Here is a 24,805-nt window from a genome sequence, read left to right on the forward strand (position 1 = left end):
GTTTGTAGATGTCCAGGTGTACAGTAGAATTCCAATGACCCGAGTGTGTGAATAGGAGAAGCTGCATTCACCTGAGCAGCCGTGTGAATGTAGCACGTTCACCCAGTGACCTTGTCCCTCATACCCTCACAGTCACATTCACCTCAGAGCAGAGACACGACTCCCGTAACGTGATTGGCTGTTGGGCCCACACCTCCCACAGCGAGTGTACAGCACTCCCTGCGAATACTACACCATGTACAGTGTAGAGCAGCCATGCAGCATGTAGCCTTGCCCCCCCTGCCATGTGCTCTGCTGACATAACTTCCTCCCGTCAGCTGACAGCCATCCCCTCACACACACACACAGGCTGTACGGCGGCGCTCATCAGTGGGCTCAGGCTGCCCGGTTTCTCGGATCATGCAATCCGCGGCTGAGCCGGATCACAGAGACGCTGCTAGCTGGAGCTCGGCTGTGAGTGTTCGCTCAGGGGCGCCGCCTGCCTGCCGCTCCAGCTCCTTATCTTCACGCCGCCTGCTGCTGCAAATCCAGCTGCCGCCGCTGCTATAAGAAGAGCGTTTGTGGAGTCGCCTGGAAGTGCACGTCTCCTGTGTCCCCGAGCCAGACCCCTTGCTCTGTCAGTGTGGATGAACGCCGCCTTCACCTATCTCCCTTCCACACACACCTACTCCCTGGGATTACAAAGACAGCATTTCCTGCTGTGTCCCCCCCTCCTCCAGCCGGCTCTCTGGGGGGTGCAGCGAGATGAACAGGTCGTGTCCGGGGGTTGGCTTGCACCTTCTATTATTGCTCCTTACGGCTTGTCTACTCCGGGTCCATGGTGAGTACAGGGCGCCGGGCTGTCACCATTCATCACGGCTACGAGGGGGTTAATCTGCTAGGTGGGCCCCCGGGTGGTGGCATGGTACCCATTGCTGTCACGTTTGCCTGATCTCTCCATGGCTGCTGCTATAGGGGGCTCCTACCCATCTATATTCATGTGTCTGTATACTGGCCGGCCTGACCCCCCCACACTCCTCCATTCATTATTTTATGTCTTTGTTATTGCTAAACAATGGAGCACCGACCGAGAATAGCTCATCTCCTCCATCATATCACACATAAGAAAGGGATCCGTACAGCTGATGGAGCAGATCGTAGGAAGTGAGGTGTTACTGGCTGATTGCAGGGGATCTGTTCAGCTGATGGAGCAGATCATTGGATACATCAGATCATAGTAACTCAAGTGTTAAAGGCTAAGGAAAGGGGATCTGATGCATCTGCTAAAGGGATCTGCTCAGTAGGTGCATCAGATCACAGTAACTGAATAGATCCCTTTTTTAAAGCGGAAGTAAACCCTGATGAGTTTTACACCCCCCCAAAGTAAAAAGCATAATGGACTAGTATGCATCACATACTAACCCATTACATTGCACTTGCCTGCAAATGAATCCGGTGTAGTGTCAGTTTGCTGCCTATCGTAGAATGCTGCAGAAGTCACGTGGCGGCCAACTGCGCATGCGCGATGCGTTCCAATGGATTTACGACAATACACACCAGCGAACCCGGCATTCAGGGCGACGTGGATTTAGAGGAAAGTGGCCAGTGGGCAGTTGGCCTCGCTTCGCTCGGACGGCTCGCTCCGCTCGCTCGGCCTCCTGACTCTTTTTTTTTAACATCCTCCAATCCACGGGGATGTTAAGGAAAGAGCCTGGATGCCGACCGAGGTTTCACTGGTGTGCACTGTCGTGAATCCATTGGAACGCACCGCATTTGCGTTTGGCACGCATCGCGCATGTGCAGTTGGCCGCCACGTGACTTCCGGAGCATTGTACGATAGGCAGCAAATTGTGACAATACACCGGCAATGTGGTGGCCAGATCTAACTTCACCCCCTGTTCCTTCTGGGGCCTCCGGCCCTGTGACTGTCCGGAGTCGTGTGATGTCACTCCCGCGCGAGAGCTCTGTCACGGCATGAGCCACTTGAAAACGGCACAATTTTGCCCTTCCGTGCGCATGCGCCGATGTCGTCACATGAGTGTATGGTAAATATCTCAAACTCTGCAGGTTTAGGAGATCTTTCCAGTACCTACAGGCAAGCCTATAGTAAGTGTTACCTGTAGGTACAAGTGGTGTTCACAACCACTTTAATGTTTCTGTGATCTGATGTGCCTACTGAGCAGATCCCTTTAGCACTTCAGAGGATGAATCAGATCACAGTAACTGATCCCTCTCCTTACCCTTTAACACCTCAGTTACTATGTTCAAATGCACCTAATGAGCTGATTCCCCCCTTAAAGGAGTTCTCTGACCTAAAACGTTTAACCCCCGCTGTGCCCGGGCTGTAAAACTATACAAAATAAACTTTCACTTACCTGCCTACGATCCCCCGTTGTTCCGATATCGCCGTCCCGGGCCCCTTCCGCTTCCTGTGTGTCGGTGACTCATAGTGCGCTCAGCCTATCAGCGCCTGCAGCAATGTCCCGTCGCGGCCGCTGATAGGCTGAGCGCACTATGAGTCACCGACACACAGGAAGCGGAAGAGACCGGGACCGGAGAACGGGACGGCGATATCGGAACAACGGGGGATCGTAGGCAGGTAAGTGAAAGTTTATTTTGTATAGTTTTACAGCCCGGGCACAGCGGGGGTTAAAAGTTTTAGGTCAGAGAACTCCTTTAACACTTTAGCAGATGCTTCAGATCACAGTAACAGGCTGCCCATACATCCTACAATCTTCTACAATTTTACTTTAGATTTACCAGAACCTTATGAGGGCAAACCTACACTTTCAACTTTTGTGTTCAACTAGACAGGCCCTTGCACTTCATAATTGAAGGTAAATCTAAAGTTTTATGCGTGGCATGTGTTAAAATGTAATTTAAAGGGATTAGCTCAGTTACATTAGATTATAGTAACTGAAATGTTAAGGGTAGCAAAGGGATCTGTTCAGTAGATCTTGCCAAAAGTATTGGATGCCTGCCTTTACACGCACATGAACTTTAATGGCATCATAGTCCGTAGGGTTCAATATTGAGTTGGCCCACCCTTTGCAGCTATAACCGCTTCAAGTCATCTAGGAAGGCAGTCCACAAAGTTTAGGAGTGTCTATGGGAATGTTTGATCATTCTTCCAAAAGCACATTTGTGAGGTCAGGTGCTGCTTTTGGATGAGAAGGCCTGGCTTGCAGTCTTTATTCTAATTCATCCCAAAGGTGTTCTATTGGATTGAGGTCAGGACTCTGTGCATGCCAGTCAAGTTCCTCTACACCAAACTCTCGCATCTGTCTCTTGCCTTGTGCACTGGTGCAGTCATGTTGGACCAGGAAGGGGCCATCCCCAAACTGGTCCCTCATAGTTGGGAGAATTAAATTGTTCAAAATGTCTTTGTATGCTGACGCCTTAAGACAGTGGTCTTCAAACTATGGCCCTCCAGTTGTTCAGGAACTACAATTCCCATCATGCCTAGTCATGTCTGTGAATGTCAGTGTGTTACAATGCCTCATGGGATGTGTAGTTCTAAAACAGCTGGAGGGCCATAGTTTGAGGATCCCTCTTACTGGAACTAAGGGGCTGAGCCCAACACCCAAAAACCAACCCCACGCTGTAATCCCCCTTCCACCAAATAATTTGGACCAGTGTACAAAGAAAGGTCCCTAAAGACATTGATGGGTGAGTTTGGGGTGGAGGGACCTGACTGGCCTGCAATGAGTTCTGACCTCAACTCGATAGAACACCTTTGGGATGAATTGGTGCAGAAACTGTGAGCCAGGCCTTCTCGTCCACATCAGTGCCTGACCTTACAAATGCTGTACTGGAAGAATGTTCAAACATTCCCATAGACATACTCCTAAACCTTGTGGACAGCCTTCCCAGAAGAGTTGAAGCTGATATAGCTGTAAAAGGTGGGCCAACTCAATATTGAACCCTACAGACTAAGACTGGGATGCCATTAAAATTCATGTGCGTGTGAAGGCAGGTGTCTTAATACTTTTGGTAGTGTAAATTGGATCACAGGTAGGCTAGGTTTCCACTATTGAGACCTGAAAGTCTGTTTTTTTTTTTTGTTTTTTTTTTGTTAATACGCAACTTGAAACCATGCCTGTGTATTGAGGTTTATGGACCTCAAGTCGCATCAAAGTGGGACCAAAAGTGCAGGGACTACTTTGAAGTTGCTGCAACTTGAAGTCACTCAGATTTGAACAGTACTTATTGGGAAATCATGGGGGCTATGACTTGTCATGTGACTTTGCAGTCGCATGACAAGTCGCACTAGTGGAAACCTAGCCTAACTTAAGTTGGTATATGTCCGGGTTCTCCAGACTTTCTAAGCAAAGGGCCAATTTACTGTCTTTCAAGCTTTAGGGGGGGCCAGCTGGAGTCTAGTGGGTGCAACACATTCAGTTTAAAATGGAAATAAAAGGCAAAACCTTTGTGCCATAGTGTTTTTATATAATATATCTTTTTGTATAAGTGATCAGAGAACAGGGGTAAGAGAAACAGAAAAAAAGTGCAGTACACTGATCTTTTCCAGTGAATGGCTGTGCAGGGGGGGTGTTGAGAAAATCGGGTCATTGTAGGAGACTAGGCGTAGTTCTCTGCACATCTAGAAAACTGACAATGGTGTGATCTCATGGCTTTTATTTGGGGGGGGGGGTTAAAATGAGTCTAAATCAGGGGTCTCAAACTGGCGGCCCTCCAGCTGTTGTGAAACTACAAGTGCCATCATGCCTCTGCCTGTGGGAGTCATGCTTGTAACTGTCAGCTTTGCAATGCCTCATGGGACTTGTAGTTTCGCAACAGCTGGAGGGCCGCCAGTTTGAGACCCCTGGTCTAAATGAAACACTGTTAAGCATTTTTAGCCACGTTTGGTGCTTGAAATGCCTCTAAGCCCAGGTTCACACTGGGTACGGTTTCCTTCGATTTGAGATGCGATTTCACATGTGAAATCGCATCTCAAATCGGCGGCATTTGCCAGCAAGTGTCGGCAATGACACCGTCCTAATCGGTGCGACGCCGCATCAATTTCAAAAAGTAGTTCCTGTACTACTTTTTGCGATTTCTGGCCGCGATTTACATTTGTGCAGAAACCTGCACAGATGTCTCTTAAATCGTGGCCGAAATCGGGACTGCCAGCGGGCTTAACTCCCGCAGCCCAGTGTGAACCAGGGCTAAACTTGGCTTCTGAACGTATTTTTTTTTGTATTTCAAAAAAGCCTCAACTCCACTGCCTAGAAAGGACTATAAACGACCCTGTGTACATGTACTGATGAGAGAACATAGAGGAGAGTTCAGCAGCAGTTGAAAAAAATGCTCAAATGCTCCTAAACGTCTGTTTACCAGCAGTAGTGTACATGAGGCCTTTGGGTGTAATGAAGTGTTCAAACGACTATTGGCCGGATTCAGGTACAGTTACGACGGCGTCTCAGTAGATACGCCGTCGTAACTCCGAATCCGCTCCGTCGTAACATTAAGCGTATGCTCAAACTGAGATACGCTTAAATGTTGCTAAGATACGAGCGGCATAAGTCTTCCTACGCCGTCGTATCTTGGCTGTCTATTTACGCTGGTCGCTAGGGGCGTGTACGCTGATTTAAGCCTAGAATATGTAAATCAGCAAGATACGCCTATTCACGAACGTACGCACGGCCGTCACAGTAAAGATTACGCCGTTTACGTAAGGCGTTTTTAGGCGTAAAGATAAACCACCAAAAAGATGGCGCAGCCAATGTTAAGTATGGATGTCGGAACCGCATCGAATTTTTCACGTTTTACGTCGTTTGCGTAAGTCGTCCGTGAATGGGGCTGGGCGTAATTTACGTTCACGTCGAAACCAATGAGTCTTTGAGGCGTAATTTGGAGCATGCGCACTGGTATACGTCCACGGACAGCGCATGCGCCGTTCGTTAGAAACGTCAAATACGTGGGGTCACGAGTATTTAGCATAGAACACGCCCCCAACCAGCCTATTTTGAATTAGGCGGCCTTACGCCGGCCCAGTTGCACTACGCCGCCGTAAGTTAGAGCGCAACTTCTTTGTGAATACAGGACCTGTGGCTCTAACTTACGGCGGTGTAGTGTATCTGAGATACACTACGCCCGCCTATAGGCACATTTCTCTGAATCTAGCTATATCTCTTTATTGCTGGTGACTTTCTTGTGTCACTAGCACAGGCAGTAAAGTGGCATGCTTCTCCAAACTTTGTTTGGATAGTTGTAGTAAAAGCTTCTATTTTAGTCCTAGGATCCAGCGTGATCACATTGCTTCTATGTGGAATTATTGGCTGTCAACAAGAGTGACAGCCTCATGTGCTTTGTACTTCTAGTGCCTTCAGTGGGCGAAAGTCATTCCTTCTGACCCCTGGAAGGAATCTCGAAAAGTAGAGAACATATTTTTAGACTCGTCCAGAAAGGATCTCAAGAAGCAGAGAATTGTATCCAGATACTTGGGAATTTTAGGTTCTTTACTGTCCAGCATAATTCTAGTCTACAAAGTAGCCGGATCTCTGTAGTTGTGCTGATTAAACCATGACCAGCCCAGCATTCTCTTGTACTAGACATGACCTGGCGGGCTTCCTGCATGCCTGTGAATTAGGTTGGCTTCACAAGTGCTCACAAGAAAGGGGATAATGCTGCGTCACTCTTTAATAAGACAACACTTGCTACTGTTGCATCAGACATTTGGAAAAATCTGTTACAATGTGAATGTATGCTCACTGCACCCCTTCCATGGACTGTTGTCTGTATTGTTCAACCCTCTCTAGGGATACATCTGATTTTTTGCAGGCTGTTCTCCTATACTGGCTTTCCAATGTATTCACTGTCCCTTGGTGGATTTATGTTCTAACAAGCCGCTTAAATGAGCAGTGCTGTTTGATTAGACTTGCTGCAAGTCGTTCAGTTTTCTTTTGTTTCCATCTGGTGGGAAGGTGGTGATCAGACCCTTGTAACAGATTATCCATTTAGCAAGTAGTGTGGGTTTTGTTTTGGAATTTTTTTGTTTAAATCCTTAAGTACTGAAGAGATCATCCCTAGTAAATAAAATGCTTATATCGGCTGCCAAAAATGTATCGACTGGAAATGGGGGTTATCAGCGTAGTGCCCATAATGGCATGTTGCGTCCTATTGACATCAATGCAAAAACATCGGCCACTTTACACTTGTGTGTGGATTTTGGTTTTTGGCCAAGTGCATCCTGAATTCAGCTCTGGGTATTACATTTTGGTGCACCACTAATACTTAAACTTTTTTTTCTCCCCTGGAGAGAGCGCAGCTCCGCCTCTTTTTCAGGAAACACATGTGATCCTTTAAAATCCCTCCTCTTCCACCATAGCCTCAGTTATTGTGTTTCCTCCACCATGGTGGAAGCAGCATGAGGAACCAGGGAGCTGAGCTCTCCAGGGTGGAGGGGGCAGGTATACCTTTTTTTGCTGTTTGGAGTGCAGCGACCATCCCAGCCCCCCTCATCTGTAGAGGGGGTGCTCCGGAGTCCCCGGTCGTTCTTGCTCAGTGGTCCTGGCTGGCAGGTGACGTCATGCACGGTGATGCGGCTTCCTGTGGGGGCATGGCGCTTGTGGTTCCCAGTGCCTGGAATGCAGCGACCAGGGGGTGGGTCCTTTGACTGGTGCTTCCGTTTCCGGCCCTCGTCGATGACGCGGGAGCCGGGAAAATTTAAAAAGCCAGCTTTTCGCTGTGATCACTGCAAGATGGAAGAGACAGACAGCGTCGGATACAGGCGCCGCAAGCACCGGTCAGGCCCAGGTAAGAGGGGTACAGCAGTGCCTCATTCTATACCTTATGGGCTTGTTGTGTATTGTATGTTTTTTCTCCTCCCTGAGGGAGCCTGTGGTTACCGGACAGAGGCTTATATCCTTGGTCCTGGTAACTGTAAGGGGGTGTTTGCTTAAAACACTGGGGACACTTTCTGGTGGTGGTGGTATAGGTCACTTGGGGTGTTTTTAGTTTTAAAATAAAAAAGTTTTTTTTTAATTTATCTCGTTGCAGGAAAAATCTGTAGGCAAAACTAGGAACTTAGATCCACCAAGAAAGTGTCCCTCCTGCAAGAATCCATTAATAGATTCATGGCAAAAGGCAATGTGCAGGTCTTGCATTAAGAATTTGGTTGACGAAGAAACATCACAGCAGTACAAGGACTTATTTTCCTCAGTACAAGAACTCACAAGCTCTCTAAGTTCAGTTAAATCTTTTCTGGCACAGGGTCCTGTAGTTCAAGCGGAACCTCAGCAACCACCACCCAGCCCGAAAGTCTCTCCCTATCTAGACAAACAGAAGGGGACGAAGGGGCTAGTACTCTTCTCTCTCTTAGGGATTCTGATGAGGAGGAAGATAGCAGAAGCTCCAGATATAAATTATCCTTAGATGAAGTGGATGATTTACTAAAAGCAATCTACACTACTCTGGATATCCAGGAGGAGAAGGTACACTTGTCCATTCATGATAAAATGTACCAAGGTTTGGACTACTCTAAACGGCGAGTCTTTCCAGTTCATAGAGTCCTGTCGGACACAATCAAAAAGGAGTGGAAAGACCCTGAGGGGTCCCTTCTCTAAAACTCTTAAGAGAAGATTTCCTTTTGAGGATAAAGACACGGAGGTGTGGAACAAGAAGCCACGGGTGGATGTGGCTTTCTCACAGGTGTCACGTCGAACAGACCTTGCTTTTGAGGACATGGGGGGGGGGGGGGGGGGGGGGGTCTTGAAGGACGCAATGGACAAAAGAGCCGATTCCCTTTTTAAAAAAGGCATGGGATTCTACGTCAGCCAGTTTCAAACCTGCTATGGCTGCCACAGTGGTCGCCCAAAACTTAGAATGCTGGGTAGAGAAGTTGATGAGTCATGTAGAGGTAGGCACGCCAAGAAAGAACCTCCTGGAATCCTTTCCCTTGATCTTAAAAGCTGTCAAGTATATGGCGGATGCATCAGCAGAGTCTATTAAGATGGCGGCGAGATCGGCAGCATTGGTGAATTCGGCCAGGCGTGCAGTCTGGCTAAAAACTTGGTCAGGGGACACACCCTCTAAGATCAAACTATGTGGCCTACCGTTTTCAGGTGATTTCCTGTTCGGTCAAGATCTGGAGAAAGTGTTAGACAGAACAGCTGATAAAAAGGTTTTCCCTATTAAAAAAAAAAATCGGACTCCAAAAAAGAATTTTCGTCCTTTTCAGCAGTCTTACAAAACTAAGAAAACAAAAAGCATTGGGTTCCCCAAAAAGGTAGAGGCAGGGGAGGAGTTCTTTTCAGATCTCCCCCAGACCAAACCCCTAAAAGTAAGTGACAATCTGACCCCAGTGGGAGAAAGATTGTCTGCCTGCCTTCCTTCCACTGTGGGTTCAGATGTCCATAAGTCCCTTTGTGGAAAGGATCATTGCAAAGGGGTACAGTCTGGAATTTTCAGAATGCCCCCCCGAGCAGATTCTATGTCACAGCCCTCCCACGGGATCAAGAAAAGTCTTCTGCTATGATGAGCCTATTACAGGATCTGATACAACAGGAAGTAATGGTCCAAGTCCCAAAACATCAGGAGGGTCGGGTTTTATTCCCACATATTTTTGGTAAAGAAACCTTCAGGCAAATACCGTCTGATCCTGAATCTGAAAATCTTAAACACATCAATACGGTACAAACACTTCTGTATGGACACCATCTATTCCATAACGAAGCTGTTAACCCCAGATTGCTTAATGGCATCCCTGGATCTGAGGGATGCTTAATTGCATGTACCGATAGCACCGGCCTCTCAGCGGTTTCTTCGCCTGGCCATAAACCTAGGGAACACTGTTTGGCATCTTCAGTTCAAGGCCCTTCCCTTCAGTCTTTCCTCCTCCCCCCCAGGATCTTCACAAAGATTATGGCGGAGGCCTTGGAACCTCTGAAACTGAGGGGGATCTCGGTCATTCCATATTTGGACGACCTGCTGTTTTTTGCGGATTCCAGGGATCAGGTTGTGACAAACCTTCAAGTGTCAGACTCATCTCAGGAGTCTAGGCTGGTTGTTAAATCTGGAAAAATCAAATCTAGATCCAACACAGGAGACAAGGTTTCTGGGTTACACCATAAACTCGGTACTTCAGAAAGTTTCTTCCCCAGGAAAAAATGGAGAAGGTATTCTCCGCCGTGGGTCAGGTTCAGACAAATCTCTGGATTTCAGTACGGTCAGCTATGGCAGTTTTAGGTCTACTTGCGGCCTCGATCCCGGCAGTCCAATGGGCAAGGTTGCATTCCTGGGCCCTTCAGATGAACATCCTACAGGCCTGGTTGCACAAAGAGTCGCTAGAAAAACGCTTCAGATTAACGTCAAACGAGCACTCTGGTGGTGGAGAGACTCAAACAACTTGACAAAAGGCCTTCCCTGGGTCTTTCCTATAGACAAGCGTCTAACAGATGCAAGTTCCTGGGGCTGGGGAGCCCACCTAGACGGTCAGACCACACAGGGCACCTGGTCCAAATCAGAAACCAGGAAGTCATGGAACTGGAGGGGGTTAAAAGCCATCTTCCTGGGTCTCCTTGCTTTCCAACAAGCAGTGAAGGGGTGTCACGTAAAAATCCTGTCGGGCAACACGGCAGCGGTGGCTTATGTCCTCAAACAAGGGGGAACCAGGAGCAAAGGCCTCATGGAGCTAGCCAATCAACTGTTGTCCTGGGCAGAACTAAATGACTTCCCTGTCAGCAGTCCATCTGAAAGGGTCTCAGAATCTGTTAGCAGACCTTCTAATCAGAAGAAGCAGTGGAGGCAGAGTGGAGTCTCAACCAGGAAGTCTTCACAACGATCTCCCAGGAATAGGGGCAACCACAAGTAGACCTGTTTGCCAGCCAGGAAAATGCAAAAGTTCAGGAGTTCTTCTCTTTTCACAGGGAGGACCAGGCGTTACCAGCTATGCTTTTTCCCCCCTTTCCGCTAATCCCATTAGTTCTGAGGAAATTCAGGGAAGAAAGAACCAACTTGATCCTGGTTACTCCCTACTGGCCAAAAAGACCTTGGTTTGCGATACTTCTAAACTTGGCCACAAAACCACTGTGGAAACTTGCCTTGCAGGAAATGCCTTCTTTCACAGGGTCCTGTGAACCATCTGGAAGCAGACCGGTTACACCTAACAGCCTGGTTTCTGAGGAAGATCTCCTAAAAGCCAAAGGACTCTCTGAGAAAGTGAGCTACTCTCTAGCAGAAAAGAGGTAACTAACTGAGGGCCATTTACCTCAGTTTGGAAGAAATTTAGTTCCTGGTGCTCTTCCAAAAGTCTTCAAGTCAAGTGTCATTTCAGTTTTAGAATTTCTTCATGAAGGAATGGAGAAAGGATTGGCAGCCAGCACCCTGAAGACATGGTTGGCGGCTCTTTCAGTTTATTTTGAAAAGCCTCTATCCAGAGAGGATTTAATTTCTAGTTTTTTTAGGGCACTTGCTCGAAGTAGCCCTTAAAGTTTTTCCCAATTGGGACTTATCCATTGTTTTACAGGGTCTCACGGGAGCTCCGTTTGAAGCCTTACAAGACATTCCTTTGAAAAATTTGGCGCTCAAGACGATTATTATTTTTTTTTTTGTTTTTTTTGTGGCTATAACAACGGCAAGAAGAGTCAGCGAGCTTCAAACCCTGGCAATCGCAGCCTTTTCTGAGAATTTTTTCCAGACCGGGTAATACTCCGTACGGATCCAGCCTTTTTACCAAAAGTGTCTTCGACTTTCCATCTATCTCAAGAAATAATTCTTCCTACCTTTTCCTCAGTCCCTACAAATGCAGGAGAGGAAGCTTTTCATACACTGGATGTGAGAATATGCTTGCTTCAATTTCTTTCAATCACTAAAGAATTCAGGAAATCTAACGCCCTTTTCGTAATATTCTCGGGTCCCCGCAAAGGGGAGAAGGCCTCCAAGAGTACACTGGGAAGATGGCTTAGACAAGCTATTATGGAAACCTATCAAGCTAAAGGAAAAGTGCCTCCTTCAGGTATTGTTGCTCATTCCACAAGATCAACGGCAGTTTCCTGGGCCGAAAGGGCCGGTGCCACGCCTGATCAGATCTGTAAGGCTGCCACATGGTCCAGCTATTCAACCTTTCTTCGGCATTACAGATTACACTTGCTGTCTGCTGCAGAGCAAGCCTTTGGCAGGAAGGTACTGCAGGCAGTAGTCCCACCCTAGGGTAAATTACTCGGTTATCCTCTCCAGGGTTGTCATGAAAGGCGATTTGAGAAAAACTTACTTGGACTTACCGGTGACAGTATTTCTAAGAGCCTTTCAGGACAACCGCTAAGTTACTTCCTAGTTTCCATGCCTAGGCAAATGTCTTCCTTTTCAGGGTTATTGGCTAAGTACACCCATCTTCCTGTATGCCTGAGCTAAGGGTAGATGGATTCCAGTAAATGCTACATGAATCTGCACTTGCTCAAGATGGCCACAGCAAGAAATGCTAGGAGGGTGTTTTCCAAAGTGATTGCCAAGCAAAATGGATGGTTTTGCAAATTAAACTGCATTTTTTTTGATTTGTGGTGCTCGCATGCAGTGTAGTTCTGCTTTAAGGTGGACTTGTCCTTTCATAACCCCACACAAGTTTCCAGAGCTGTCTTTATTGATCAGTAAACAATTCTGTAGGTTGTAATGCTTGGCTTTTGTCCATTTCTAGCTTAGACTGTAGTGTTTGTCTTTTGTCCATTTCATATACATTTTTAAAAGATATTCACTCTTGTTTGTAGCTATAAGCATATGTAAAATGTTGTGCCCATGACGGCTCTGGAAAGTAGGAAATCTTCTTTCCCTGTAACCATGTGGCATGAAATACAAACACCCTGGCAGTTCAAATCTCTCATCAGGCCATGGAGGCACTACATTGAAGCTTGTTGCCTTTTACCAACGACAGTGTTGATCCAGGACTAGCAAAAGTGGGTTAAATGTGGAGTGAACATTAAACACTAGTGCCAGCTTCATTGGTAGTAATGGTTCGGTATGACTTTGGTCTGAATGCCATCTGTTTCAGTGGATCTGTTTGTAAGCATCTTTCTTGTATGTCTGAATCTGGCACCAGCCGCTTAACTCTATAATGACTGGTACTTGGGACAAATAAGGCCTCTTGTTCAGCTACGAGCTTGGCAGACACTGAAAAAACATGACAATGTTCGCTGTATATGCTCAATGTAGATTGGTCTATAAGGGTGCTTGTAGCAGGATTAACACATGGCTTATTAGCATTTGTGTAGATATCTTGGTTTCCCAGGAAAGTCCACAGATCGCTTGTACATTCCCTTGCTTTAAATGGTCATGGTATGGGCCTTTCTAACAGGATTTTTTTTTTTTTTTTTTTTTTTTTAAGTATGTCTGTTGTCTTCAAATAAGTGCTATTGGTCACAAAATGACTGCAGGTTTAAAACTGCTTGTGTGCTACAATTTTTGTAACACTTGTGCTGTGCACTAGGCACTTCATAATTGAAGATATCTGAAGCAAGGAATGCATGCTCCTAACAGACATAGCCATGCTATCAGTAAAGTACATAAAAACTAAGGGCTATACATGGCAACCCTCGCAAAACTAATATTCATGGAGGCGGGATATAAAAACTGTCCCTTTGGTACTACACATTGGAAAAGATGCACAGGATGTTCCCTCAGAGCACTTATGTTGGAGATGTGGGGAGGAGGTTGGAATGCTCCTTCCGCCTTTTGGTCTTGCTGCTGCTTGCAGCCTTCTGGACAGAGGTATGGTGCATTGTTCAGAAATTCACCGATGTCCCCTAAGCTCTTCCTTCTGCACCACCACAGGGTCCAGAGTAAGAGCTATAGAAAGGCTGCATTCCCCTGAACTGGAAGCAGACCCAGCCTCCGTCGGTGGCTGGTTGAAGAGTGGTGAGTATCCACACAATGGAGGACTTGGTAGCCACAGAGGCCTAAACGAGAAATTTTCCAAAACATGGTTCCACTGGCACAAATTCATCTGGAGGCCAGGGGTCAAGTCCTGGGGGAAAAAAGTGTGGGAACTCCCACCCAAGATCCACTCCCCCACCAAAAAAAAAAATTATACGCTCATATGCATAATTACTGAACCGCATGCTTTTTTCTAAATCCCACTATAACTCGCGGCAGACTTTCGCAATGTCTCCTGGGAACAATGACAAAAGCTCCAAGGAGACATTGCGGCATCGAGGAAGTGACGGAATACCCGCACACTACCCGATGAATCGTATACAGGAAGCGGCCAGTAACATAAAGGATTACTAAGGTTCGCCTGCCCCTGACAGTGACTCGAAATGGGCATTGCCACTTAGTGAAGGATTGGCTCGGGCGGCTCGGCTGCTCTAGTCCTACAAAGGGAACTGAGTTCCCGCTGTGAAAAGTGCAGCAACTCCGTTCTCACGCGTTCCCACAGGACTTGAGCCCTGCTGGAGACGTACGGGCAGCTAGTGGCCCAGTCCCCCTGAAGGGGGTCAACTGTAAAAGCTCCCCAGACAGAGTGGGTGTGACTGGAGGGTGGTATTTAACCCCTCCCCCCCCCCCCCCCATTATTTTATTTCTCTTCTCTCCTTCCTCTACCCCTTGTTCCCCACTTTACCCATTTTTTTTTTTTCCCAATCTGTCTAAAATGCCAGCACATTGGTGCTGTGACTTTAGAGCCAGTCACCAATGGGCTCAAATTCCAATTTCCAAAAAAAAGCGATTGCTGTAAAAATTGCCATGTGAGGTTGAGGACTCCTGTTCCCTTGAAACGCACTGCGATTTCCCCTCTGACAGACTTCTCCTTTAGTGTGGTATATGTACTAGGTTATGGGGAACATCTAATTTACTGTAATATACATCAGCGTGGTCTCTGTATTTCCTTCCGCATGTTCTTCTCTCTCAAATTATAAAAAACTAATCATATGCCACCCGCATATTTACAAATGTAGCATGAAAGTTGAAGATGATTTCCATGAATTTGCATAATAGATCTATACATAATTGTAAATTGGGAGGCCATTATCAAAGCTGTTTATCCCCTTCCCGCCAAGTGTATGCATATATGCGTCCTCGGCTTTACCGCAGCTGCAGGCATCATCCGGTAAAGTTTTTAGAGCAGGCGATCGGCTTTTCAGGGATAACAACTGATGCGGCTAAAAGCAGCTTGGTCGCTATCCCAGAGTAGTTGGTGGGGACCCCCCTCCTGCTGCTCTGACCAGGCCTCCCACGATATGGCGTCTAGAGACGGACTGGAACAAAGCCGTAATCGGCTTCATTCCAGTCTCCTGAATGTAAACACTGAATCGCTATCACTTCCGGTTTACTCGGCTGCCAATGGCGCCGGATTAAAAATATGCAGTATTCAGAATTGCTGTTTTCGGTGATCTGAATACTTTGAAGTGCAAAGGATGGATTGGAGGTCTTTTTAGACTCCCCCCCCCCCCCCCCCCCCCCCTCCATAAAGGGTACCTGTCACCACCTATTACTGTCACAAGGGATGTTTACATTCCTTGTGACAGCAATAAAAGTGATTCTTTTTTATTTATTTTTTTTAAACCCAATTTAATATAAAAATATATATTTTTAAAGAATCCCTGCGAGCTCACGCAGCAAAAAACTACGGAAGTCACACCCGCATATGTAAACGGTGTTCAAATCACACATGAGAGGTATTGCTGCGATCGTTTGAGCAAGAGCAATAATTCTAGCACTAGACCTCCAACTCTAACCTGGTAACCGTAAAAAAATGTTTTAAAGCATTGCCTATGGAGATTTTTAGGTACCGTAGTTTGTTGCCATTCCATGAGTGCATGCAATTATAAAGCGTGACATATTTGATATCCATTTACTTGGCGTAACATCATTCACATTATACAAAAAATTAGGGGTGTAACGGATCGTCACCGATCCGTGATCCGAACGGGCCACCCCGTTCGGATCGGCACACCCCGCGATCCGCGGAGCGCTCCGGAGCCTAGGCCTAGGAAAGTCCCCGGCTTTGGCCTAGCTCCGGAGCGATCTTGCTCCACCCAGTCTGCTTGCCAGAGCCCAGCGTGACACGCCTCCCCGGGGAGGCGTGTCACGCTGTGCACTGGGCTCTGGCAAGCCGACATGGAGAGGGAATAGTAGCAGAGAAGCACTAGTGTGAGAGGGGGGGGGGGGGGGAGAGCACATTTCACGGGTGGAAAGAGGAAGCAGGTGACGCTGTTTGGGACTTGTTAAAAGTACAATCTTGATGTTTTTACAGCTATATATAATTATATATATATGTGTATATGTATATATATATATGTATGTATATATATATATATATATATATATATATATATATATATATATATATATATATATATATAGCTGTAAAAACATCAAGATTGTACTTTTAACAAGTCCCAAACAGCCTCACCTGCTTCCTCTTTAATCCACCCGTGAAATGTATGTGTGTGTGTGTATATATATATATATATATATATATATATATATATATATATATATATATATATATATATATTACACACACACACACATTTTTTTTTTTTGCGCTGATCCGAAAATGATCCGATCCGTGACTCCTGATCCGAGGATCGATCCGATCCGTGAGTTTTTTGATCCGTTACACCCCTACAAAAAATGGCTAACTACTTTTTTTTTTTTTTTTTTTTCTCATGAAAGTGTCATTTTTACCAAAAAGGTGTTTCCAACACTGCTGCACAAATACTGTGACATAAAATCTTGCAACAGTTGCCATTTTATTCTCTGCTAAAAAGTGTGTGTGTGAGTGACTCTCCAGGGAAAAAATACAGATTTTTAACTTGTAAACACCAAATGTCAGAAATGGGCTTGGTCATGAAAGGGTTATAGATTTCAGCCTATGGGCCGAACAAAATGTTCTTCTAGCCACATTTAAATGGCAAATGGGGAGGGGGGGGGGGAAATGTGCAGCTAAGGCTGAGTTCACACTGGGAGTTTGTGACCAGCTCTCTATAGAGCTGGTTTACACATCTCCGCAGCGGCTTTGGTGTGAAATGTACAGGAGTCTTGTCTGAGTCAGTTTTCAGGTCTGAATTCGGGCTGAAATGGTGAAAGGGGACACACCATAACTCTTGCTGTGAGCTGGAGCAGGGTGAACCCAGCCTTTAAAACTTTCCCCAGTCTTGGCCTGACTAGGCTTTCAACCTCATAGAATTCACAGGGACGCTACTTCATCAGACGGTCTTCCTCAGGTCTTGTCAATTGGTGTTCCTTGGAAGTAACAGATGCACTGAGGGTATTGAAGTTGTAGCATGCATTGTTACTGTTGGTAAGCTGCTTATTCATTATGTGCAGTTTGAAATGCTCAGTACCTCATACCTTCTGATTTGCAGCAGGGTGATGGTCTAGTCCAGTAGGCTGCATAGTTGAGCCCAGAACTTTGCAACATGTCTGATCTAACCCCCCCTTTCTTTTTGCAAGTACAAGTCTGATGGGGAAACGCTTGTAATTGACATGCCTGTTGCTTGACTCTGCTAATTTGTGTAGTAGGGCTCGGAGTCTGCACTGTGTTGCAGACAGTATTTTTAGTGATAAAAAGGTGTTAACGCATTTCTACCATACTACTACAAATCGGGGCTATAGAAATGGGTGACCTCACTTGGGCTTTGAAGAGACTAATCCTATGTAATGTTGCCTCTTTCGGGGGGCTAGCAATGCACCTCTGATGGTGGCTTATTCATCCTCTAGCAGTATGGGGATGCCTGAAGTCTCCTACTCCCAAAATGGGAAGCCCTCTCGGGAAATGCACACATGCTGATGGACTCTTATCAACAATGCAGGGGCTACACACTTACTGCTTTAAAAAAGTGGACTTTTTTTGTTATTGCAAAAAAGGGACATTTCCTCCTGTTGGTCCCTGCTGGAGGTGATGTAGGCACCAGTGCATGCTTTCTCCTGCTGGGTCCTAAGCTGGGCTGCATAAGTCTAGAGGCACATTGACTGTAAGCCGCACCACTGCTCAGCATTATGAAGCAGGGGCACTTCCAAGGTGCCAGCTGGTCATTCTGGGTGACGAATGACCAGGGTGTGTGTGTGTGTGTGTGTGTGTGTGTGTGTGTGTGTGTTATTTTTATTTTACACACATCACAGTTCATCATTCAGAATTGCCAGTAATGGTGGTAGTACTGCCCTTTACTTGGTGGTCTGTGGAAAGAAGGCACTAGTAGGTGGGATTGCCACCTTGCATTGTTCACTGTGTTCCTTGATATTATTTACTTGTCCCATATCTCTTGCTCTGCCATATGATGGAACTACACAAGCACCATCAGGCTGAAAATTTATTTGATCCCGGTCAGGAACCACAAATGACTTCTGGAGGAACCTGGTTGAGAAGCTGGTGTAACATCTGATGAATTTACTGAAGTTTCATACAAACATTTGTCCAAAAATTATCAGTACACTACTTGACGGTGTTCAAAAGTACTTCAGAATTTTGTTTGCTTAACATTTGATTTTGGAACAAATTGACAAAAAAACCATTAACTAGTTTCTCATTATCAACTATCATTTGTTGTAGGTTACCCCAGTCCCTAGCTGCTCCTGATGGAGATATTCCACGAAACGCGTCGAGCATACAATATAGCTGTCATGTCACAGTGAAGATACTTGCTACTATGGGCTTGATATTGTCTGAATCATCAATTGTATTTTACTATTTATCATGGTTGTATGTCATTCTGGGTCCCATTGCTGGTTTCATTGTTCATCATGTGTTATTATGTTACTATCAGAATGCTATATGATTTACCAATTCTGCTTGTTATACATTGTAACTCATTTATTGATCTACCCCGTTTACCTACATTGCATTGTGCCCTAGCATGCCATTAATATTTTTTCATATTGATTCACTCTGCCCTAGTGTTCTGTTTCAATTAAAGTCCGAACAACTTTTCCCTATTTTATGTTGCCAGGGATGGAGGCTTGCGTGCCGGATGGCCATAGCCTCATTTAACCTCTTGACCACTGGGCACTTAAACCCCCTTCCTGACCAGACCAATTTTCAGCTTTCGGTGCTCTCACAATTTGAATGACAATTACTCCGTCATACAACATTGTACCCATTTGAAATTTTTGTCCTTTTTTTCACACAAATAGAGCTTTCTTTTGGTGGTATTAGATCACCTCTGGGTTTTTTATTTTTTGCGCTAAAAAAGAAAAACGACCGAAAATTCTGTAAAAAAAAAAAAAAAAATAACTTGTTTCTGTCATATTCGCAGGTTATTTCTCACACACAGCATATGCATACCACGAATGACACCCCAAAACACATTCTGCTATTCCTCCCGAGTATGGCGATACCCCATGTGTGCAACTTTTACACAGCGTGGCCACATACAGAGGCCCAACATGCAGGGAGCGCCATCAGGCGTTCTGGAGCACCCAGGCCAATTCTGACATTTCTCTCCTACATGGAAAAATCACAATTTATTTGCTAGAAAATTACATAGAACCCCAAAACATTATATATGCGGAGTATTGGGGTATTGCGGAGTATTTGGGTATTGCAGAGTATTGGGGTATTGGGGGTATTGCAGAGTATTGGGGTATTGGGGAGTATTTGGGTATTGGGGGTATTGCAGAGTATTGGGGTATTGCAGAGTATCGCGCAGGGTATTGGGGTATTGCAGAGTATTGCGCAGGGTATCGGGGTAGTGCAGGGTATCGGGGTAGTGCAGAGTATCGGGGTAGTGCAGAGTATCGGGGTAGTGCAGAGTATCGGGGTAGTGCAGAGTATCGGAGTAGTGCAGAGTATCGGGGTAGTGCAGAGTATCGGGGTAGTGCAGAGTATCGGGGTAGTGCAGAGTATCGGGGTAGTGCAGAGTATCGGGGTAGTGCAGAGTATCGGGGTAGTGCAGAGTATCGGGGTAGTGCAGAGTATCGGGGTAGTGCAGAGTATCGGGGTAGTGCAGAGTATCGGGGTAGTGCAGAGTATCGGGGTAGTGCAGAGTATCGGGGTAGTGCAGAGTATCGGGGTAGTGCAGAGTATCGGGGTAGTGCAGAGTATCGGGGTAGTGCAGAGTATCGGGGTAGTGCAGAGTATCGGGGTAGTGCAGAGTATCGGGGTAGTGCAGAGTATCGGGGTAGTGCAGAGTATCGGGGTAGTGCAGAGTATCGGGGTAGTGCAGAGTATCGGGGTAGTGCAGAGTATCGGGGTAGTGCAGAGTATCGGGGTAGTGCAGAGTATCGGGGTAGTGCAGAGTATCGGGGTAGTGCAGAGTATCGGGGTAGTGCAGAGTATCGGGGTAGTGCAGAGTATCGGGGTAGTGCAGAGTATCGGGGTAGTGCAGAGTATCGGGGTAGTGCAGAGTATCGGGGTAGTGCAGAGTATCGGGGTAGTGCAGAGTATCGGGGTAGTGCAGAGTATCGGGGTAGTGCAGAGTATCGGGGTAGTGCAGAGTATCGGGGTAGTGCAGAGTATCGGGGTAGTGCAGAGTATCGGGGTAGTGCAGAGTATCGGGGTAGTGCAGAGTATCGGGGTAGTGCAGAGTATCGGGGTAGTGCAGAGTATTGCGCAGGGAGGGGTGGCAGAGTATGGGGTATTGCAGAGTATTGATGGTACTGCAGAGTATTGCGCAGGGAGGGGTGGCAGAGTATGGGGTATTGCAGAGTATTGATGGTACTGCAGAGTATTGCGCAGGGAGGGGTGGCAGAGTATGGGGTATTGCAGAGTATTGATGGTACTGCAGAGTATTGCGCAGGGAGGGGTGGCAGAGTATGGGGTATTGCAGAGTATTGCACAGGGAGGGATGGCTGGATCTGTGACTGCAGTTGTCACAGATCCAGCCCACAGCAGCTGCTGACACCCCGCGCTCCCCCCCCCCTCCTCTCCTCTCCTCTCGCACTGTACCGAACGGTACAGAGAGGAGAGGGAGGAACCGGCGTCATCAAATGACGCCGGTTTGTTTACAAGTGATCGCTCCGTCATTTGACGGAGCGATCACGTGGTAAACAGCCGCGATTCGCGGCAATTTACCGTGATCCGTGATGCGCCGGGTCTTCTAGACCCGGCGAGCACGGACACTTCCGCAAGCGCGCCCCAGGGGACGCGCAAACGCGGAAGTGCACGAGGACGTCCCAGGGACGTCCTGTCACAGTAACTCGACCGCGCTGTAGCAGTATTTTTGCTATAGCGCGGTCGGCAAGAGGTTAAAGTCCCACCCTATTAGGTTTTAAATTTAGCAATTTAAACTCCATATTTCAGCTTACCTGTAAAATCCCTTTCTTGGAGTACACCACAGGACACAGAGGTCCCCCCCCCCACCTTCTTGGAAAACCTTATTGCTTTGCTACAAAACTGAGCTACTTCCCGGATGGGAGGGGCTATATGGAGGGGGAACTGACTGATTGTGCCAGTGTCCAATCACCTCTGGTGAGCATATAACCCATTATGTAAAGACTTAGTCTCTGTGTCCTGTGGTGTACTCCAAGAAAAGGATTTTACAGGTAAGCTGTCAAATCATTTTTTTTTTTTCTCTTCAACATGAAATGTAGTTTGGTTATGTAGCATGAAGTTGTATATTTTGCAATATTTACATCTTTGGTAAACTCATTCAATGAATGAAAGCTGACATGACATGCATTGTGTAAATGCATCAATTTCAGAGTAGGCATGAGATAAAAAAGTTCAGGAATATTCCTTTAACCCATTGTTTTGTAAATCTATGTACACAAAACTAAACCTATTAACCTAAAATCAGTTCTGATATTGCTATTTTACTAACCTGACAGCTTAATATTCTAAATGGGAAGCCATTTTGTTTGCAAATATTAAAGATTCTGAACTACCAGCAAGAATAAGTCCTTGCATTTAAAGGGCACCTGTCATGTTCATCATAGCGCAGCGCCTGTGGGGGGAGGGCAAGCACAGACAAGGCAGCAGTGGCTTTGTGGGGGGTGAAAAATATATTTCTCATGCTGTCTGCGTGAGGGGGAATATATGTATGTCAAATATATTTTTGTGTGTATATAACACGCACTTTTTTTTCCCCCTCACAAAATCAGGGGAAAATCATGGGTGCGTGTTATATGCCAATAGCATACCTCGGAGGGGGACGAGCGCCGGCTGGAAATCACCGAGCCGGCTGTCACGTCACACATGCACAGTCCCGCCTCTGCCACCAGCATTGGACCAGTGTTCTGTCTATCACAGGAGATGGGCCGATGGCGGAGGTGGGACTGTGCGTGACGTGAGAGCCGAGAGGAGATGACGGCTCAGTGATTTCCGGTGGCGCTCGTCCCCCTCTGAGGTATGTGTGTGAGAGCCGAGTAGACACGCGATGACGGCGTGATTTTGCAATGTTCAGGCTGATGGTGATTTTTCCAATGAGCACGCACCCTGCAGGTTCACACTGACGGCACATGCTTGTGAGGACTTCTATTGATGGCCTCCTGGAATATAAGGCCTGTGCTGTAGCCGTCCAAGTATAGTGTTGACAGGAGGTGGCTAAAGTTTTATGGAACCTGAACTTGAAAAATCAAGTCCCCATGCTGAGGGCTTATAAAAAGTTATTGGCCATGAAGGGTATAGGGGTCCTGCCCTGGGGGCCATGTACAAATGCAAAAATGTTAGTCCCCTTAGTCTGCCTGTAAAGTGGTGCATCTGTACAGTGAACCTGTTGCTGAAAAACTGACATTTCTTAAAAAAAACTTTAAATGTTTTTTTTATTTTCTGCAAGCTTTCTTTATTTGGTAAATGGCTTGCGGACACAATTTAGTGTACTCTGAAGATTAGAGATGGGGGGGGGGGGGGTGATAAATGCTGGTGTCTCTTTGGCAGATTGTGGATGGAAATTACAAATATTTGCACCACAGTGAGCAAAACTTGTGTGAAGAAGCTAAATTGTAGTACTTGGGCCAGCATTAACTCTTTGATCTGGTATCTTTTGCAGAATGTGGATATAAGTAACAGGTGTGTTGAAAAATTGCCCTTTGGGTGTTAGTGCCTTCACCCTGTAACCACTTCTAGGGGCAGAATAAGCCACATCTGCAATGGACTGTGCATTAGTGTCAGCTTGGGTCATAGAGGATGGTTTAGTAAGCCAGTCCACCACCTCTGCATGCTGTGGCTGGATAGCACGGGCAACATTGCTACACTACAGACGAATGTGCCCTGCCTGAGGACAGACTACATCCACTTTTGCCTGTGAAGATGCTGCTGGCCCCCTCATGGTGACATGGGAATGTCTGCCTCACCTTGTTGGCCTCTGATATGAACAGGGGCAGCTTATTGCCCAAATATAATAGAAACGTGGAAATATGATTTGGTTGAACGTGAATGAAAAGGGGTGTTCTGGGGGGGGCAATATTGCCCCTTCGATATTTCAATGTGCCCTCCTGCATGCAAGGTATGTGGGACACGCTTAACTAGTGATCACTAAAATATTTTTATCCATCGCCTTGAATGAACAGGAGATCCAGGGGGTGAAGTATCTATGTATTGAACACAACACAGGACTAGTTTCCTTATTCACAGACCTCTGTGGTTGTGAGGTTCTTCTGCTCTGAAGGTTTTCATGCTGACGCAAGCAGGACTTTTTTGTCTTTCACTTATAAGCACTTGACTGTGTCCTCATCTATATTTGTATAGTTTTTTCATTTATGATGTATTCACTTTATTTGCACGTTATGATGCCTTAAACGGGGTGTGTATTGGGTATCACATTTGTACTATTGTACCTATAGGAACAAGTTAATACAAGCGCAACACCTTCATTTATAAATTAATGCCACAGTTATGCAGACTGTGTAGATCAGGGATCCTCAAACTACGGCCCTCCAGCTGTTGCAGAACTACACTTCCCATGAGGCATTGTAAGACTTTGACATTCACAGACATAACTAGGCATGATGGGAATTTTAGTTACTGAACACCTGGAGGGCCATAGTTTGAAGACTCCTGGTGTAGATGGTTTGAAGATTCCTGACAGGCCATGGTCTTTTCCCAGTGGGAGAAGATGGTGATTATAATGGCAAGAGAATCCAGCAGGCTGGCTGTGCCCAAGTTGATCCCTCAACTTGGTACACTCGGCCTGCCCATTAACCGTTTAAATCTCAGCTAGTTCCTGCTGAACTAGCTGAGATGGTGTATGGCCAGCCTAACTGTCACATTGTGCGCTCAACCAAACTGGCAAATTGGTTGGTGTCATAGCTGATCAGAAGTGCAGCCACATGGCAACTGAAGACCAAACTGACTAAGACGGCAGCTTCCTTGGCTGAAAAGATGAAACTTTTAGTTCTGCTTTAAAGTGTGTGTGTGTGTGTGTTTGTTTCCTTGGCCTGTGTGCATGGACTTTGTCAAAGCTGCTTTTCTTTGTCTTCACTCGGGGGGAAATCTGTTTCATGTAGCTTAGGAGACATGCTATGCAAAAGAAGAAAGATATGGACACACTAGCGGTCTGTCCAAGGGCAGATCCAGAGTCTAGTCTCAGGAGGGGCACTTACAGAAATCAATTAGGTGTCCGGTGTGTCCGCTGCAATGTTGCAGTACCGCTAAAAAATCAATGATCGCCACCATTACTAGTAAAAAATATTTAAATATAAATGCCATAAATCTATGCCATAGTTTGTAGACGATTGTCAGGCACTGCAGATGTGGTACAAGAGATGGTCACAGACTGCAGACGTGGTACAAGAGATGGTCAGAGAATGCAGACATGATATAGGAGATGGTCAGAGACTGGAGACATGGTACAAGGGATGGTCAGAGACTGGAGACATGGTACAAGGGATGGTCAGAGACTGGAGACATGGTACAAGGGATGGTCAGAGACTGGAGTCATGGTACAAGGGATGGTCAGAGACTGGAGACATGGTACAAGGGATGGTCAGAGACTGGAGACATGGTACAAGGGATGGTCAG

General features: G+C 46.3%; 1 protein-coding gene across 1 annotated transcript in view; it reads left to right on the forward strand.

Annotated features, from left to right (window-relative positions):
* The first annotated feature begins 254 nt into the window (after positions 1-254).
* Positions 255-24,805, forward strand: part of VLDLR (very low density lipoprotein receptor) — a 78,191-nt gene continuing 53,640 nt past the window's right edge. The window contains 1 exon segment of the mRNA XM_040357297.1: positions 255-820. Coding sequence (XP_040213231.1) covers positions 745-820 — 76 coding nt within the window. The 5' untranslated portion in view covers positions 255-744.

Source organism: Rana temporaria, chromosome 1 (genome assembly GCF_905171775.1).
Source record: "Rana temporaria chromosome 1, aRanTem1.1, whole genome shotgun sequence".
In the NCBI taxonomy this organism is placed as follows: Eukaryota; Metazoa; Chordata; class Amphibia; order Anura; family Ranidae; genus Rana; species Rana temporaria.